The sequence below is a fragment of the Bufo bufo genome, chromosome 1 (assembly GCF_905171765.1).
Source record: "Bufo bufo chromosome 1, aBufBuf1.1, whole genome shotgun sequence".
Classification (NCBI taxonomy): domain Eukaryota; kingdom Metazoa; phylum Chordata; class Amphibia; order Anura; family Bufonidae; genus Bufo; species Bufo bufo.
Genome location: NC_053389.1, coordinates 661,743,204 through 661,762,936, shown reverse-complemented (window position 1 = coordinate 661,762,936; position 19,733 = coordinate 661,743,204). Strand labels below are relative to the sequence as shown.

Genomic DNA, 19,733 nt, shown 5'->3' with positions numbered 1-19,733 from the left:
GGTGATTGCTGCGTGTAAATGCAGCTCTTACCTCCACTCATGGAAGGAATGGTCCCTTCCCGTTAATTTTCTGCTCGGTCGGCGTGTGCCAATGCACCTTTAATTTTGATAACCAGCTTGTGGTTATCACTTCTCCTTCCCAGATGAATAAATGTGCAAGCATACTTGTGGGTTCCACTCACTTTCAAGTCTTTCTCATAACACTTTCAGAATATCTGTAGTAGTTGCTGATCAGATTGATATATATATATATATATATATATATATATATATATATATATATATATATGTGAGAAAAGATTCTGTATAACTTGTAATTTATCTGTTTAACCCTCTCTTCATTCTTGGCTTAGGAGACCAGAGGGCGGTCCTTGTCAGTGACTGACAGCCTTCTCTGTATGACTGTGTAGTATGACTCACCCACTGGTCTCCTAATCCCAGATTATACAGAGGATTAAATAAATCAAGTTATATACCAATCTTCTCAGCTCCTCCTGACCTATAACCTGCTGCCTGCAGATTGGACTGCATTTTTAGCATGGCATCTTCTCTTTAAAGGGGTTCAACCTGTAGATATTGATGACCTATCCTCAGGATAGGTCATCAATATGAGATTGGTGGGGGTCAGACGCCCAGCATCCCCACAATCAGCTGATCTGCTGTACACCAGCTTGGTCACTACCCAGTGGAGGGAACCTTCTGCTTCTGGCTCCATTTACGGTTTTGTTTCCAACGCTAGCGGCTGCTAAAAACAACTTATTGGTGGGGGTGCCATCAATGTGATATTGATAAATTATACTGAGGATAGGTCATTAACATCTACAAATATTTTCAGAGCAAAACTAAAGAAATTCTAAAACCATTAATTATTCTTGTAACTGAATGGAAGGTGCCAGCGATCCAGATAGAGTGTTGTTATATTCTTTATATTAATTTACCTTGAATTAACCCATTTATTGTACAGTTTATCATACCTGGCTTCTTGTATGTCACGTAGATGTACAGGAATAGTTCTATCCCATAAGTGATGACAGCAGCCCACCAGTTGATGACAAACATCACACCACAGCACAGCAGCGCTCCAAAGAGGGATACCCACATGTTGTAATATTTAAATGCAGGTCTCCATCCTGTTGATACAAGATTGATGCATTATGTGATAATGTATATCTTCCTTTACAGAGTGCTTGTAAAAGACGTAATGTTAAAAGTAGAAAGGAACTGTACGGAAACTATTAGGGAACTAAATAAATGGACGTTTCCAAACAGACTTAATGGAGTTGTGCCACGTTCTAAAGTTACTCCCTATGCACAGGATCGGGGATAACCATCTGATTGATGGGTGTCTAACCACTGGGACCTTCACAAGAATGGGGGTCCACCAGTGAATGGACCATCAGGTCACACATAATCACTGCCACTCCATTCCTTTCTATAGGACTGCTGAAGATAGCAGAGCACTGTACTTGGCTGTCTCCGGCAGTCTCATAAAGAATGAATGGGACTAGGGAACCCTTATTCTTGTGATCAGTAGTGGTCCTAGTTGTTGGACCCACATCAATCAGATAGTTATCCATTATTTTGTGCATAGGGGGTTACTTTAGCACTTACCACAACAGGCTGCTCATGGGGTAGCTGGAATGCAAGTAATTTCAAATTACAGTTGTTTGAACAGAACCTGACTTTCTCCTGACATGTCTAGACAATTGTATTCCACGTGAAATGACAAAGTCTGGAGCATTTATTATTATGCCACTATGTTGTGCCACCCAGTTGTACATTTATTGATAAACTTCTAGCAGGTAATAGCAGAACATAGGGGCACATTTATTATGACCAGCGTTTTAATAAGCCCTATAGCTGGCACTGGCCTCTACATAACTTCGCCGCATCCAGCACCGATTCTAAATGTCAGATAGCTTCCTTGCTGTCTTACATTTAGACCATTTTCTACGCCTAAACCAGGCTTAAAAAATGATTAATGAGACGGGCCTGCTGGCCTTCCCTCCCCCCCCTTTTTGAGACTTCTCGTGAGAGAGGAAGAAGTCACAGATTCTGCCACACCATGGCGTGCGACAGAATCTGCCCCAGATATACAGGGAGTGCAGAATTATTAGGCAAGTTGTATTTTTGAGGATTAATTTTATTATTGAACAACAACCATGTTCTCAATGAAACCAAAAAACTCATTAATATCAAAGCTGAATATTTTTGGAAGTAGTTTTTAGTTTGTTTTTAGTTTTAGCTATTTTAGGGGGATATCTGTGTGTGCAGGTGACTATTACTGTGCATAATTATTAGGCAACTTAACAAAAAACAAATATATACCCATTTCAATTATTTATTTTTACCAGTGAAACCAATATAACATCTCAACATTCACAAATATACATTTCTGACATTCAAAAACAAAACAAAAACAAATCAGTGACCAATATAGCCACCTTTCTTTGCAAGGACACTCAAAAGCCTGCCATCCATGGATTCTGCCAGTGTTTTGATCTGTTCACCATCAACATTGCGTGCAGCAGCAACCACAGCCTCCCAGACACTGTTCAGAGAGGTGTACTGTTTTCCCTCCTTGTAAATCTCACATTTGATGATGGACCACAGGTTCTCAATGGGGTTCAGATCAGGTGAACAAGGAGGCCATGTCATTAGATTTTCTTCTTTTATACCCTGTCTTGCCAGCCACGCTGTGGAGTACTTGGACGCGTGTGATGGAGCATTGTCCTGCATGAAAATCATGTTTTTCTTGAAGGATGCAGACTTCTTCCTGTACCACTGCTTGAAGAAGGTGTCTTCCAGAAACTGGCAGTAGGACTGGGAGTTGAGCTTGACTCCATCCTCAACCCGAAAAGGCCCCACAAGCTCATCTTTGATGATACCAGCCCAAACCAGTACTCCACCTCCACCTTGCTGGCGTCTGAGTCGGACTGGAGCTCTCTGCCCTTTACCAATCCAGCCACGGGCCCATCCATCTGGCCCATCAAGACTCACTCTCATTTCATCAGTCCATAAAACCTTAGAAAAATCAGTCTTGAGATATTTCTTGGCCCAGTCTTGACGTTTCAGCTTGTGTGTCTTGTTCAGTGGTGGTCGTCTTTCAGCCTTTCTTACCTTGGCCATGTCTCTGAGTATTGCACACCTTGTGCTTTTGGGCACTCCAGTGATGTTGCAGCTCTGAAATATGGCCAAACTGGTGGCAAGTGGCATCTTGGCAGCTGCACGCTTGACTTTTCTCAGTTCATGGGCAGTTATTTTGCGCCTTGGTTTTTCCACACGCTTCTTGCGACCCTGTTGACTATTTTGAATGAAACGCTTGATTGTTCGATGATCACGCTTCAGAAGCTTTGCAATTTTAAGAGTGCTGCATCCCTCTGCAAGATATCTCACTATTTTTGACTTTTCTGAGCCTGTCAAGTCCTTCTTTTGACCCATTTTGCCAAAGGAAAGGAAGTTGCCTAATAATTATGCACACCTAATATAGGGTGTTGATGTCTTTAGACCACACCTCTTCTCATTACAGAGATGCACATCACCTAATATGCTTAATTGGTAGTAGGCTTTCGAGCCTATACAGCTTGGAGTAAGACAACATGCATAAAGAGGATGATGTGGTCAAAATACTCATTTGCCTAATAATTCTGCACGCAGTGTACACCACAAAAAGGGCATATATCTGGTAATAAATGACCCTAATAGAATCATAAGAAAAGATGAAACAGAATTGTTATTGCATGGGGAATGAAAGTAGTCACTAAAACAGAGATGTCAGGAGAGGTAATAGGTCCTCCTTAAAGGGGTTGTCTGCTGTTTTTTTTTATTTTTCCAGAAACGCTTCCAATTGTATTCATAGGCCCTGTCTAGTATTGCCATTTAGCAGCATTCACTTGAAAGGAGTTGAGCTCAATACCAGACACAACCTAAGTATAAAAGAGTGTTTTTACCCTCAGACATTTCCTTCAACTAAATGCCCCAATTGTGCATTAATGGACCAGTGTCCCAAAACCTGTGTAACATTCTCATATCTCTTTCAGACTATGGAGTCAAGACTTTTAAAAGGATCTTAAACATTGAAGAATGATGTCTTATTTAATTCCCTTTATCTCCCGATTGCCTGCGTCATGCCAATTATTATACCTGCATTACTGGCTTAGTTCATATTGTGTCATATTTTAAATGCATAATCAATACAGTGATGCCAAACTGTATGTCTTAAAGATAAGATCTGGAAGAAGAATATCGACATTCTTGTCACTTCTTATTGTACAGACATTCAAAACGTGGTAATGTTGGCTCCCAAGCCCTGCATATATCCTATTAGAACTTATTGCAGGCCGAGGGGATGGTCATTAATAAACTGTCACAAAGTTTGACTATAAAATATTGTACCACTCAGATATAGAACTTGTCACTCAGCGGCATACAGTTATTGTAATTAGAACAGCGTACAGCAAGATACTATATTCTTTTTTGAGTATTAGCAATTTGTAAATTAGATTTGTTAAGATTTGTTTAGATTTGTTAAATTAGATTTGTAGAGTTTTGAATAAGGACAGACTAATTATATTAACTACTCACCATTCGCCTAGTTCCTCACCTACCTAATTATGGCCACTATGCCTATGGTGGCCAATGGTGGGTGAGGAACTAGGCGAATGGTGGGTGAGGAACTAGGTGAATGTGGGTGAGGAACTAGGCGAATGGTGGGTGAAAAACTAGGTGAATGTAGGTGAGGAACTAGGTGAATGTGGGTGAGAAACTAGGCGAATGGTGGGTGAGGAACTAGGCGAATGTGGGTGAGGAACTAGGCGAATGTGGGTGAGGAACTAGGCGAATTTGGGTGAGGAACTAGGCGAATGTGGGTGAGGAACTAGGCAAATGTGGGTGAGGAACTAGGCAAATGTGGGTGAGGAACTAGGCAAATGTGGGTGAGGAACTAGGTGAATGTGGGTGAGGAACTAGGTGAATGTGGGTGAGGAACTAGGTACAGATGGTCCCATTCAATTTTTCTATGGGAAGCATGAACCTTTCAAGGGGCCAGAGGCATAACTTGAAGATCCCAGGCTTCCGTGTAATTTTTGTAACAGAGCCCCTCACCTACCATGTCTTTTTTATAATACTGGTGTCTTATTATGTAGCCCCCATAAGTCTCCTGGGCACAGTAGTACCTGCTACCTCTGTACCCCCTACACGAAGCGATACACAGGGCAATGATCAGAAATGAACCCTTTAATGCTAGCTCATTCAACTGCATTTGCACCCACCAGTCACCCCCTGTGTATGGTGATGGATGATTGCAGTAGTGATTGTTCATCCCCACACAGATTCATTGCTTATCGGCAGCACATCCCTGTTTACAAAAGGCAAAGTACTGCTGACAAGTAATGATTTTATGATTGCATTGCCCAACACATCAGCTTATTTTGCTCACGGAGCAATTATTGGGAACGAGTGTCCATACTAACATTCATTCCCAATAACTACCCTGATAATTTGCTTTTGTCAATGGGCCCTAGGGTGCAGCTGTAGAGAAAGCTTAGCAGTTGCATGTTTGGTACATATTTTGAATATTAAGTGTGACTGAGGGCTGTGGATGTGCCCCAGGGCTATCACAGGATACCAGCACTTACACATGATTTGACTATTTTCATTATACTGACCTGGTGATTTTGCATATGACGCATGGAAACAGGAAAAGTTGATCAGGGCATAAGAAGCCAGGAAGAAGTTGGAAATTATGGGTGCAATGGTGTTCAGTTCAGCTGTATGAGGAAAGAAAATGTTTTAACGCTGGGTCTCTGTTTTCATCTTTATTCTGTCATTTTACTTTTTAACATACCATTTGCTGAATCTTGGGTGTTTTATGCTGTGCTTTACCTTATTTAGTAGTATATGTAAATAGCTGCAGACCTTAAAGTGGCTGGCTTATCTTATGTCTCATCTTAGACATTGATGACATATCCTTTTCAGATAGGTGTGGGTCCCACCTACTCATTTCTCCAGAACGGGCCCTCCAGAGCGAAGGAGTCCATGTCGCGCATGCGCGGAGTGCTCTCTGTTCATCACTATGGGAGTTCTGAAAATAGTTGCGCGAGCTTACTTGGCTGTTTTCCGAAGTCCCTCAGTTGTGAATGGAGAGCGCACCACGCAAGCACAGCCACTGCTCCATTCACTACTAAGGGACTGCCGATCTGGCGCTTGGCTATTTTTAGATTCCATTTGTGGACAATGAAGGCTGTGCATGCATGGCTGTTCTTTGTTCACTTTAGGGACCCAATTCTGGAGATAGCAGGTTCCGGAGGTGGGACCCGCAACTATCTGATATTAATGGCATATCTTAGCTATGCCAGCAATGTCTGAGGTGAACCAGACCCTTTAATTACTTAAAGGGGTTGTCCAGGATATTCCAAGTGATGGTCTATCCTCACTTGTAAGGATCTGTAGAGGTTGACACCTTGTGCCGATCAGCTTTGCTGCAATAAGTCTGTTGGCAGAAGTTTGCTCTAGAACTACATATCTCCATCCACTTCCATGGGAGTAGCGCTGCAGTAACCAGCTCTGTCCACTAAACAGTGAACGGTGTTGTGTAGTTCCAGGGTGGGAGCTACTCCCTAAAGAGAGGATCTATGGGGGGTGCAGGGTGTCGGACCTCAGCCGATCTGATACTGGTGATCTATCCTATGGATAGGTTATCACTTGTTAAATCACCCCATACTGCAAACAAAATAATATCCATAATATTAATTCAGTAAAAGCTCCGTTATTTTCATTGAGTATATGGATAAATAAATACCACTCACAAACCTGTCTTAGGCTACTTTCACATTAGTGTTAGCAGGGTCTAACAGCCTGCCTGATCTGTACTAACAGTAGCCCACGTGTGCGGCCGGAAGTCCGCTTCGCCCCTATTCACTATAATGGGGACGGGACAAACATGTCGAAAGGCGGCCGGACAAAAACCGCAGCCTGCCGGACCCTGCTAACGCTAATGTAAAAGTAGCCTTAGGTGGAGCTATATAGGCTACATTGCAAAGCATCATATTACGACAGTAAAGCACCATTATATTATGTAACACAGTCAGTCCAGGATACCAGTACAACTATGTGCAAGCAAGAATTACATGTTCATACAGTAAAGTTTGCTTTAAAGGGCTTGTGCCAAGTTTTCAAGTTATCCCCTGCTCTGATGGAGTGGCAACCTGGCCGTTCGTCATTCATTCTTTACGGGGCCGCCAGAAATAGTTGAGTGCTGTACTCAGCAATCTTCAGCACTCCCATAGAGAATGAATAGAGCGACCAAATGCATGCTTGGCCTGTAAGCTCCATCAGGATACATACGAACGGGACCCAGAGGTCCTGTGGATAGGGAACAACTTAAAAACTTGACACAATCCCTTTAATTCATTCCTGGTTCTATGTGCAAAGATGAACTGAGGTTTATAGACAAGTACTATAATGGAATTTTTGTCCAATATGTTCAAAAAATTACTATTTAGCATTAAATTTAATTCACTAACCAATCAGAATAAAGGCCAGTGCAATGACAAATGTAAGAACGTATCCTCTGATTGGCTCGTTGTTCTTTCCATGTCCTTTAGCGAAAAAGTGAAGTGCTTTGTAAATGTTATCCTTGCAGAGAGCCTGTGGGGAAATCAATACACGCGCACTTAACTTATTTCTTTGCAATAAAAATGTTCCAGTCCACTATATGACCCTTCATCACTGAGATGATTCACGGTCTTGAAGTGATTACAAAAAAAGCTGCCATCATAGGTTGCATTCAGTTTTATGGGTACAACCGTATAATATTTAACCAGATAATTATTGAGACTGAACCTTTTGAGGAGGCAGTATAAAGACGCTAACATCTCGGGTAATTTGAAAGGACTTTAGAGGTGTTGATTGTGCTACAAGTGGCTCTCTCAGGCTTAACAAGTGATATTACGTGCTATTAACCCATCACCTGAATGCTGCTTTCCTGGACATTAAGGTCAAAATGTTCTGTGCCTACATGAAAACTAGTTAATGCCTGCACTGGTGCAGATGCTAATTACTGGCCGACAGATTGTCTTTAATGGCTGTGAGAAATGAAATAATGATGTCCAAATCCTATAGAGTAAATGGAATCTATTCCTGCAATGACCTCCAATTCTACTTTTCTTTATGTGCCCCGGGTGAGACATGCATACATACATAATCTGTTTTCTATATTATATTTAGTTTTTGGAAGGCTGCAATTGCCCATTACTATTTGCAGTAAAGAAATGCTATTTTTGCAAGTAAATAATCAAATCAGTGCTAAAAGTCTAAAGTGTTACAGAATTTTCTGGCACAGAACTGCAAGATAATCTGAAATCTCACAAGAGCAAAAGCTGGAGACTGAGCGCCGATATAAGGATATTTTATGCTAGCATTTTATTTTAGTCATCTTTTTGTGTGTGCATTTAATATTATTTTAGATGACTGTCTGATAAACTATAATGTAGTTTTATGCATTTATTACTGACAATGGCAGTTTTACTGTATATACAGTCTATCTATCAATCATCTCTTCTATTATATATCCATCTGTCTATCTATCTATTTGTCATCTCTTCTATTATCTATCTATCTATCATCTATCTATCTATCATCTCATCTATTATCTATCTATCTATCTATCTATCTATCTATCTATCTATCTATCTATCCCAAATCTATAACCTCTTTAGTCTATTATATATCCATATCTCATCTCTTCTATCCAGTGGCGTCGCCAGGGGGGGGCCAGAGGGGGCCACGGCCCCCCCTACATCATGCTGTGCCCCCCCAACTAAAATGCCCCCCACCTAGTGAGCCGCCGCCAAGCACAGGGAGATGAGCGCTTCCATTGCGCTCATCTCCATTGTAAACTGCCTGTGCCAGCTGAGCGGAGGTGCAGGGGAGGGAGAGGCGTGTCCCTTCCCCTTCCTCTGATAGGCTGCAGGCAGGCCCCGAAGTGGAGGAGAGGCCCCGCCCCCTAATTGCTCCTGTTTATCTTTCTAAAGCTAAAGGACCTTTGATGATGTCATCACAGGTCCTGTAAGGGAACTGCACAGTGTAAAGTGTAGTTCCCAGGTTAGAACAGTGCATCTGCCAGGACCTGTGATGACATCATCTTCAACATCACAGGTCCTGCAGAATCTAGCAAAGGAACTGCACCAAAAATGGTGTAGTTCCTAGGTTTCAAAGGTATATCTGCCAGGACCTGTGATGACATCATCACAGGTCCTTCAACCCCTAATAGCAAGTATTAGAAGTTCACAAGCAGCTCTGCATTGATCCATACAGACTGGAATGGAGAGGTAAGAGGAGGTCCTCCACTTTTCATCATTTACCTCCCCTCCATGCCCTGTTTTTACTCATTGCTCACTCATGTATAACACTTCAGACAGTTACAGGGACCACTACCTCATGTACCTCACACACACAGTGACCATAATGTATAACTGACCACATATTTCTATAAACACTGCATCTACAGTATTATACCTTCTATGTCTCACATCAATACACTGCTCTGTGTGTAATATATATATATATATATAGATACACACACATACATGCACACACACTGCATATATTACACAGTATTATACATGAAATATGTACAGATATATAGTATATACCGCAGTGCACTGATATGTGAGGTACAAGGTATAATAGATGCTGTGTGTACAGATATCAGTACACTTCTGTATATACTATATATGTGAGGTACGAGGTATAATAGATGCAGTGTGTACAGATATATAGTATATACCGCAGTGCACTGATATGAGAGGTATGAGGTGTAATAGATGCAGTGTGTACAGATTAGGGATCGACCGATATTGATTTTTTAGGGCCGATACCGATACCGATAATTTGTGAACTTTCAGGCCGATAGCCGATAATTTATACCGATATTCTGGGAATTTTCATTTTTGAGAAAAAAAAAAATTCCTACACAAATCTGCTGAAAATTAATATGTTTATTGTTAATGTGTATTTTTTTTGTTTATTGTTAATGTGTATTTTTTTTTTATAAATCTTTTTCATTTATACTTAATATTTTTGTGTTTTTTTTTTTACTAACTTTTAACCCCCTTAGGGACTAGAACCTTTGTCCTATTCACCCTGATAGATCTCTATCAGGGTGAATAGGATCTCACACTGTCCCTGCTGCTCTGTGCATAGTGCACACAGCAGCATGGAGCTGAACATGGCAGCCAGGGCTTCAATAGCGTCCTGGCTGCCATGGTAACCGATCGGAGCCCCAGGCTTACACAGCTGGGGCTCCGATCGGAGGAGCAGGGGAGAGAGGATCCTGTGGCCACTGCCACCAATGATTAATACTGGGTGGGGGGGGGGCGCACTGCGCCACCAATGTTTTTACTATTGGCCGGGATTGGGATGGGGGTGGGGGGCGCACTGCGCCACCAATGATTAATACTGGGGGGCTTGGGGGGGCGCACTGCGCCACCAATGAAGATAAGTCTCTCGATCATTCATATACAGGAGGCGGGAGCTGGCTGCTGAATCACATAGCCGGCTCCCGACCTCTATCAGCGGTAGCTGCGATCCGCGGCACCTGAGGAGTTAACTACCGCGGACCGCAGCTATTGCTCATAGAGGTCGGGAGCCGGCTATGTGATTCTGCAGCCAGCTCCCGCCTCCTGTATATATGAATGAATGAAAGGCTTATCTTCATTGGTGGCGCAGCGGCCACAGCCCCTCCCCTCCTCTTATGTTCTATCCCCTCATTGGCGGCAGCGGCAGCAGCAGCACAGGGGGAGGAGACGCTGCTTCCTTCTCCCCTGTGCTGCGGAGGGAACACAGAGAGCGCTGTCAGCAGCGCGTTCTGTGTTCCCCATACGTTATCGGTATATCGGCAAAATTGATGCCGATACCGATAACGTTCAAAATCCTCAATATCGGCCGATAATATCGGCCAAACCGATAATCGGTCGATCCCTAGTACAGATATCAGTACACTTCTGTATATACTATATATGTGAGGTACGAGGTATAATAGATGCAGTGTGTACAGATATATAGTATATACAGCGGTGTACTGATATCTGAGGTACGAGGTGTCAATACACTGCTGTATTTACTATATATCTGTACACACTGCATCTATTATACCTCGTACCTCACATATTACACTACTGTACATATTGTATACCTGTATACACTGTATATATTATACCCCGTACCTCACATATCAGTACACTGCTGTATATACTATATACCTGTACACACTGCATCTATTATACCCTGTACCTCACATATCAGAACACTAGGGAATATACTATATACCTGTACACAATGCATATATTATACCGCGTACCTCACATAACTGTACACTGCTGTATATAATATACATCTGTACACACTGCATCTATTATACCTCTTTTGTGTGCCAGGGCTGTTTTGTAATCCCAATCTGGCCCTGATGGCATAAATTATAAAACGCAGCAGCTAGAATAGTTCATGGAACAAAGGGAGGGGCTATAAAAGGGGAATGGGGGCCCTATTTAGATTCCTGCTATGGGGCCCAGTGATTTTTATGGACGCCCCTGGCTGCAGGCACTAGGCCGGCAGCCTATCAGAGGCCGGCGCAATGACGTCATCGTGCCGCCTGAGCCTTACATTACAGCGTGGGACACAGGAAGAGGCTGCATCGCATCGCTGAGACTGAGGTAAGTATAAGTGTTTTTGTTTTTTGTTTTTTTTACAATAGTGTTACTGGCACTTTGGGGGGGGCTTATTACAATACTGGCACATGATGATGGGGGGGACTTTATACTGGCACATGATGATGGGGGGGACTTTATACTGGCACATGATGATGGGGGGGACTTAATACTGGCACATGATGATGGGGGGACTTAATACTGGCACATGATGATGGGGGGGACTTAATACTGGCACATGATGATGGGGGGGACTTAATACTGGCACATGATGATGGGGGGGACTTAATACTGGCACATGATGGGGGGGACTTAATACTGGCACATGATGGGGGGGACTTAATACTGGCACATGATGGGGGGGACTTAATACTGGCACATGATGGGGGGACTTAATACTGGCACATGATGATGGGGGGGACTTAATACTGGCACATGATGATGGGGGACTTAATACTGGCACATGATGATGGGGGGACTTAATACTGGCACATGATGATGGGGGGACTTAATACTGGAATATGGGGGGGCTTAATACTGGCACGTGATGGGGGCTTATTACTGGCACGTGATGGGGGGCTTATTACTGGCACGTGATGATGGGGGGACTTAATACTGGCACATGATGATGGGGGGACTTAATACTGGCACATGATGATGGGGGGACTTAATACTGGAACATGGGGAGCTTATTACTGGCACGTGATGGGGGGCTTATTACTGGCACGTGATGGGGGGCTTATTACTGGCACATGATGGGGGCTCTTGTTACTGGCACATGATGGGGGCTTATTACTGGCACATTGGGGGGCTCTTGTTACTGGCACGTTATTGAGGGCACTTATTACTGGCACATTATTGGTGGGCACTATAGGGGCATCTACTGAGGCCACAAAGAAGGGGTGTTTTATATGGGGGGCTCTGTACAGTAGCATTTTATACTGGGACACATTATGGTGGGTACTATGGAGAAGGGGAGAGAGGAGTACTATGGAGTCATCTACGGGGGGCACTAAGAAGGGGTATTTTATACTTGCAAATTATGGGGGACACTGAGGGCATCTACTGGGGCACGATATATGGGGCATTTTATACTGGTACATTATGGGGGGCACTAGCAGGAAGGGGGGAGAGGAGCACTATGGAGGCATTTACTGGTGCACTATATAGGAGTATTTTATACTGGCACATTATGGGGGACATTAGCTCAACTGGGGGCATAAGGGGGTATGTTTTGCACATTATAAGGAGAATTATTTCTACTGGGGGGCATTATGGTGGGTGTTATTACTCACCCATGGTATGACCCCCTAGTAGCAGCACCAGCCTCTCCCTGCTCTGCTATCCCTCTGCCTCTTCTCCAAATCCTTATTATGAAATCTTTCTCATTAGGATAAAACACAACATCAGCTCCACCGAGCCCCCGGCCAAAGTGTTGAAGTGGCGTCCGAGATCCCCAAGGGCCAAGCCAAGTAATTGTAAGTGTTCATGTGAAATATGTTTATTTTATATATGTACACTCCTGTGAGAGGCGGGGAGGGAGATCTGTGGATGACACTGTTATAGGGAGGGAGATCTGTGGATGACACTGTTATGGAGGGGGAAATGGGGATGACACTGTCATGGGGTGGATCTGTGGATGACACATATAGCATAAGATGCTATATACGGTATGTGGCATCCACAGATCCCCCCCATAGCAGTGTCATCCACAGATCCCCCTCTCTATAAAAGTGTCATCCACAGACAGCTGGACTTTTCTTCCCTGTTGCGGTTTTAGGTATTGGGTAAAGTATCGCAGCATTTCTAAGCGTACTTGTGTAAATCTATCGTTGTTATAGCTGCCCCCCCTACTTTTGTCCTGGCCCCCAGTGTGCCCCCCCAAAATTTGAAAGCTAGAGACGCCACTGCTTCTATCTATCTATCTATCTATCTATCTATCTATCTATCTATCTATCATCTCTTCTATTATATATCCATCTGTCTATCTATTTGTCATCTCTTCTATTATCTATCTATCTATCTATCTATCTATCTATCTATAACCTCTTTAGTCTATTATATATCCATATCTCATCTCTTCTATCTTTCTATCTATCTAGCTACCCATCTATCTTCTCTGTTTTGGCCATGAACAGCCTGCCGAATCTGTCACTGCCGGGCGCTGATGGAATTCCGTCCGGGTCCGGCGGAGATCCGGCCGCAGCTTGGCAAATATCTACATAATCAGCCAGATAAAAAACGCTGTACGCAGCAGTTTTCATCCGCCCGCTTCTCAGCATGTTTGCCTGCTTGTGGCCGGATCTACACCAGTTCCCATTAGTGTTGATCGCAAATATTCTAATTGTGAATTTTTATCGCGAATATCGGCACTTCGAGAATTCGCGAGGATGTAGAATATAGTGCTATATTTTCGTAATCGCGAATATTCTAGAGTTTTTTTTTCATCAGTAACCTCCCTTCTTGCTTGTGGGCCAATGAGAAGGCTGCAATATCTTTGTCAGAGCTTAGCAACATCCCTAGCAACCAATAGGAAAGTTGCCTACCCCTTACTATATAAGAAACCCCCCAGCAGCCATTTTCTGCAGTTTTTTGCAGTTCTGAGAGAGAGAGCAGTGTCATTGCTGTGCTCTGTGCTTTCATCTGGATCCTATTCCTTATCAAATTACTTTAGATAGATAGATAACTTATATATATAATACAGATAGTTAGTGAGAGATGGCCAGTGTAGGTTATATCCTGATATAGTGTAGCTGTTGCAGTGCAGGGTGTTAGGTAGTGTGATAGGTTCTGCTGTCCATACGTACATACTACAGACATAGTGCTGTGATGTCACAACAATACATAGTGCACCAATCAGTAATATCTACTTGGACCTGCTAAAATGTGAAGTTGCATATATTGCGCAAAAAATATACGCATCATTAGTACCAATTTGCGCAATTGTCAAAATAATGACTGCAGATCTCGAATTCTAGAGTTTGCAAATTTATTGCGAATATTATGCGAAAAATTAGCAAAATATCGTGAAAACGAATATTGTTTTGTTTATGCCGCTCATCACTACTCCCCATTATAGTTAATGGAGCCGGTGGTTATCTGGTTGCGTCCGGCAGTGCCGGGTCCAGACATCTCTGGCATCTAGCGCAAATGTGAAACAAGCCTAAGACTAGAGATACTATCTGACTAGAGTTACTAGAGTTACTGCAGAGTCCCTACAATATGAGAATTGTGTACTGTGCCTGTATTATATGATTCTAAAGAGCAGAGTGGATGTACAAATTATACACAATCCTGTACGTGATGTGAATGTAAACTATCATGATATCTATTTTCTGTAACCAAGTAGATCTTTGTACCCCTTTTATTGCTAAACAGTTGCTTATAAGATGTGACTGAAATGACGAGTATGCAAATACGATCAGACCAAATTCACACAGGGCAGTTTGGCATAGTTTTTGATTTGATACAAAGCTTGTTGTGGAGTCTAAAGTGAGCAAAATTCTAAAGGAAGAACTCATACTTTTGGATGCAATAACTCTTTCTGAACCCCTTTATCTTTTCAGCATTAAATGCGGATAATAAAGACTTCAGTGCTGATTTTGCTTTGTATTACCCTGTATTAACAGATTATAACTTCTGCTATAATTGTACCGTTTGGTACACTTTTATTTTTTATGCCAAACTCTTTTATTTTATATGCCAAATATTTTTGTATGCAATTATTCTTCTTTATAGGATAATTTCGACATATTTTGATGCAATGCCTGTATGCTACTAAATTTCATTTTCTAAAATAAAAAATGTTATTACAAAATTAGACTGTGGCAACAAAGCCCATACAGTTTCATTGAACAGCTTTATGAAGAAAAGAAATGGATGTAGAGCATGTGGTTTTAGTGCAGCTTTGCACCTCATCAATAATACTACTATGTTGCCTAAAATAATTTTTATTTAACTAAATATTTTGTATCCCGAAGATATGTCGATCAGAATCTCACTAAGGGCTTGTTCACACGAACGTGTGCTGCCCTTTGCCGTATTGCGGACCGCATTTGCAAATCCGCAATACATGGGCACCGTTCCGTGTACATTCCGCATCACGGATTCGGACCCATTCACTTCGCTTTCTGGGGTTCCGTTCCGTGCCTCCGCACCCGCAAAAAGATGCTATATCTTTTTGCGGAATGGAGGGATCGCGGACCCATTCAAGTGAAATGGGTCCACGATCCCCATGCGGCTGGGCCATGGTCGGTGCCCGTGCATTGCGGACTGCAATTTGCGGTCCACAGCACAGGCACGGGCTTCACACGGTCGTGTGAACGAGCCCTATCTTTTTGGTTAGCTGATTGGGAATAGGACCAGAAGAATTGTTGCACCAGGTCCTTTTTGTCAAGAAAAGTAATAAGTAATAAGTGAGTACAAGTACAAGAACATTTCCCTGTGTTACCGATGACAACAGATATAAGATCATCTAGGAGACGATAAAATAATGGCATCCTTACCTGAAATACTTTGGGTGCACTGACAAGTGATGCCAGAGCCGAGGACAGGGTGGCTGAGAAAATGCCAGCAATGATCAGGGGGCCAAATCCTGATACCATACTCATGACCTACAAAAAAAAAATCAAATGTAATACTGTAAGTTGTGTGCGATGTTGTGACAGTCCTGTGTCAGTATAAAAAGTCACATCTGAAAAGAATCCTGGTTAGAACACAGAATATAATAACTCTGCCTGAAAAGGTCACAGAACAATTACATTTGACATTTTTTCTTTCATTTTTCCAATCATAATTAAAGTTTTAACTGTTTCACTACCAAGGTCTGCCAGTGTACTGGTTCTCATTGAATAAGGCCTCATGCACACAACCGTATGTATTTTGCGGTCCTCAAAAAACGGATCCGCAAAAAATACGGATGACGTCCATGTGCATTCCATATTTTGCAGAACGGAACAGCTGGCCCCTAATAGAACAGTACTATCCTTGTCCGTAATGCGGACAATAATAGGACATACGGAAACGGAATTCACACGGAGTAACTTCCATTTTTTTGCAGACCCATTCTCAGATCAGTGATTGAGTTGAATGCAGTGGTGGGGGTGGCAGTAATTTGTGCTGAATTGTATATTTGGTCCTGCTGGGGCGGTATTTTGTGCTGCACTACAATATTGCTGCTCTTGCCTACCTTTATTGGCCCTGCCTTCTGTCAATTTGGACCTGCCTACAACATGGGGCTTTTATTATTATTTTTTCCAACAGAGTTAAAGCTGTTTTGTACAGAGGAATGGTATAAAATTTCTCCACGCCAATGTGCAGGACTAATAAGCAATTACCAGAAACGTTTAGTTGCCGTTATTTCTGCTCAAGAGGATCACACCAGATACTGAAAGTAAAGGTTCACATACTTTTGCCACTTACAGACATGTCTAATATTTTGGAGTCATTTTTAAAAAAAAATTACTATCTTTATATGGTGTTAGGACTTATGCAGAAACATAGAAAATTATGAAGGGTTCACAAACTTTCAAGCACCACTGTGAATAATCATATATCATACAGCAGATGCATAGAACATGCTTACAGGCTCCACACAGATTCTGCATCTCTGGGAATATCTGTGGAAAATTTGCACCCACTTCTTTAATATAATCTTTAGACACTTTGGGTGGTGTTATCCTTTAACCCTTTCACCGTGACCTACAGTTACATTGTTGTGCATTGTACAGTGTATGGAGTGCGCTAAGTCCATTTGCTAAGCCCACTCCATATGTACAGGATCGTCTATAACGCGGGGCAAAAGGGGCAGCTGCCCCGGGCCCAGTTGCTCCTGGGGAGCCCCCAGCAGCTGCCTCTTGAGCCCCCCTGGCCACTGGAGGACCTTTTATGGGTCAATACTTTATTAACTAAGTAGCAGGACATGTAGGGCATATATGGGGGATGTCCCTGAACTTACTATGATTTCTGGGCGCCGCTCCGTTGCGCCGCTGTGGCCCCCGTTACATTCTCCCGCTCTGTATGCTAAGTAACAGCATTGGAACACCAGGGAGGAGACATCAACTTTTCTCCCTGGACGTTCCTTTCTCCCTGGCTGTGACGTTCTGCGCTGCGATTGGACAGCGCTACAGCCAGGGAGAAGGAACGTCCAGGGAGAAAAGTTGATGTCTCCTCCCTGGTGTTCCGATGCTGTTACTTAGCATACAGTGTGGGAGAATGTAACGGGGGCCACAGCGGCGTAACAGAAAATAAATAAATAAAAGTATGGCTATTGGAAGGCGGGGAAGGAAAAATGAAATTGAAAAAATTGAATTAGTCTGTGTCCATAAAGGGTTAGGCTAGGGCTACACAGCGACATGTGTCACATGACTTTTTGTCGCTGAAAAGTCATGCAAGATTTTTTATAATGATAGTCAATATCTATGATAGTCCATCCAAGTTAGATTTTTGTGCCACTGTCGCGTTGCAGTGGCAGTATGTCGCATGTAACAGTGCGACTCCATTGACTATTATTACAAAAAATGTCACGCAACATTGGTGCAACATGAATGTTGCATGACACATGATAGGCTACACATGATTCGACAAGGGCTACGCGGTGACATGTGTCGTGTGACAATAAGTCAAGCAAAAAAAAGGGAACAACTACATGGCAACATTTTTTTAAATGATAGTCAATGGCGTCGCATTGCAACATGCAACATGCTGTGACTACGACACAACAGTTGCACAAAAATCCAACTTGGCTGTCGTGTCGCAGTCGCTGCATGTCGCAGTGCGACACCATTGAGTATTGTTATGAAAAATGTGTCACTTTCCGGCAATAAGAAGTTGCGCGACACATGTCGCCATGTAGCCCTAGCCTTATTGTCGCACATCTCATGTTGCTGTGTTACCCTAGCCTTAAACAGATTAAAAGTACCCATGATAATAAGATCAAGCTGCAGTTATATGTTTGCTGTGTGTGTTTGTAGTCGTACTGTAGGTTATGTGTCATTTTCGGGCGCTGCCATGTTATTTACTGCGCTATCTGCTTATTTTTATGGTGAGGAAGAGGTTAACATCAGAACAGAGAAGAGTTGGTTATTGTAGGAATTAATGTATACCGTTTTGCCATTATAAATTATATTGACCGTTGAGAAGCTAAATAGAAAGTTATTGGCAATAATGAAAATAGGCTATAAAACGGCCCATTATGTTTTATGCCTAATACAATGTAGGCTGCTGTTTCAGAAGCCGATGATCAATACGTACTTGAAAGTTATTCATCAGCCCATAGTTACATTTCTCATATTCACATACGGAGAAATCATAACCAAGGCTGCAGGCGGCCGATCCATTGCAGTTTATGGCAGAAGTGATTGTATCGTTGATATTTCCGGTGGCGTCACGCACTACTGATGCAGCTGTAGAGTAAAACAAACGCAGGTTTATTGCCTTTCTAATACAAGTGTGATGTTATCCTGGTTCATAAAAGACAAAGGAAGATGAGAAGCAGGAAAGCAAAATGTTAAAGGGCTTCTGTCACCCCCAAAACAATTATTTTTTTTTTTGGGCTTGTTAAAATCCTTATTGAACGACTATTCCCTATATAGGGCTCTTACCTTTGTCTGTGGCTTCTTTTTCTTAAAAATAGATCTTTTAAAATATGCTATTCACTTCACTACCAGCAAGTAGGGCATCTACTTGCTGGTAGCCGCCGCAAAAAAACGCCCCCTCCTCCTGTTGATTGACAGGCCAGCGAGCGCTCTCCTCCTCTGGCTGGCCCTGTCAGCATTTCAAATCCCGCGCCTGTCTTCATTCGGCGCAGGCGCTCTGAGAGAAGGACGCTCGCCTCCTCAGCACTCCCTCAGTGCGCCTGCGCCGATGACGTCACCGAAAGAGAAGACGTCATCGGCGCAGGCGCACTGAGGGAGTGCTGAGGAGGCGAGCGTCCTTCTCTCAGAGCGCCTGCGCCAATGTGTTTTGGGGGTGACAGAAGCCCTTTAAATATGCAATACTGAATGTGAAATATCCATCTATGGATGTTTT

General features: G+C 42.7%; 1 protein-coding gene across 3 annotated transcripts in view; it reads right to left on the bottom strand.

The window, feature by feature from the left end:
* The window catches only part of SLC12A1 (solute carrier family 12 member 1), a 123,005-nt gene that overhangs the window by 54,304 nt on the left and 48,968 nt on the right, over positions 1–19,733 (bottom strand). For all 3 annotated transcript variants that reach the window (XM_040414000.1, XM_040413998.1, XM_040413999.1), the window contains 5 exons: positions 18,957–19,108; positions 16,211–16,318; positions 7,524–7,647; positions 5,667–5,768; positions 975–1,130 (listed from right to left, as the gene is read on the bottom strand). In XM_040414000.1, coding sequence (XP_040269934.1) covers positions 975–1,130; positions 5,667–5,768; positions 7,524–7,647; positions 16,211–16,318; positions 18,957–19,108 — 642 coding nt within the window. The remainder of the gene's footprint in view (positions 1–974; positions 1,131–5,666; positions 5,769–7,523; positions 7,648–16,210; positions 16,319–18,956; positions 19,109–19,733) is intronic.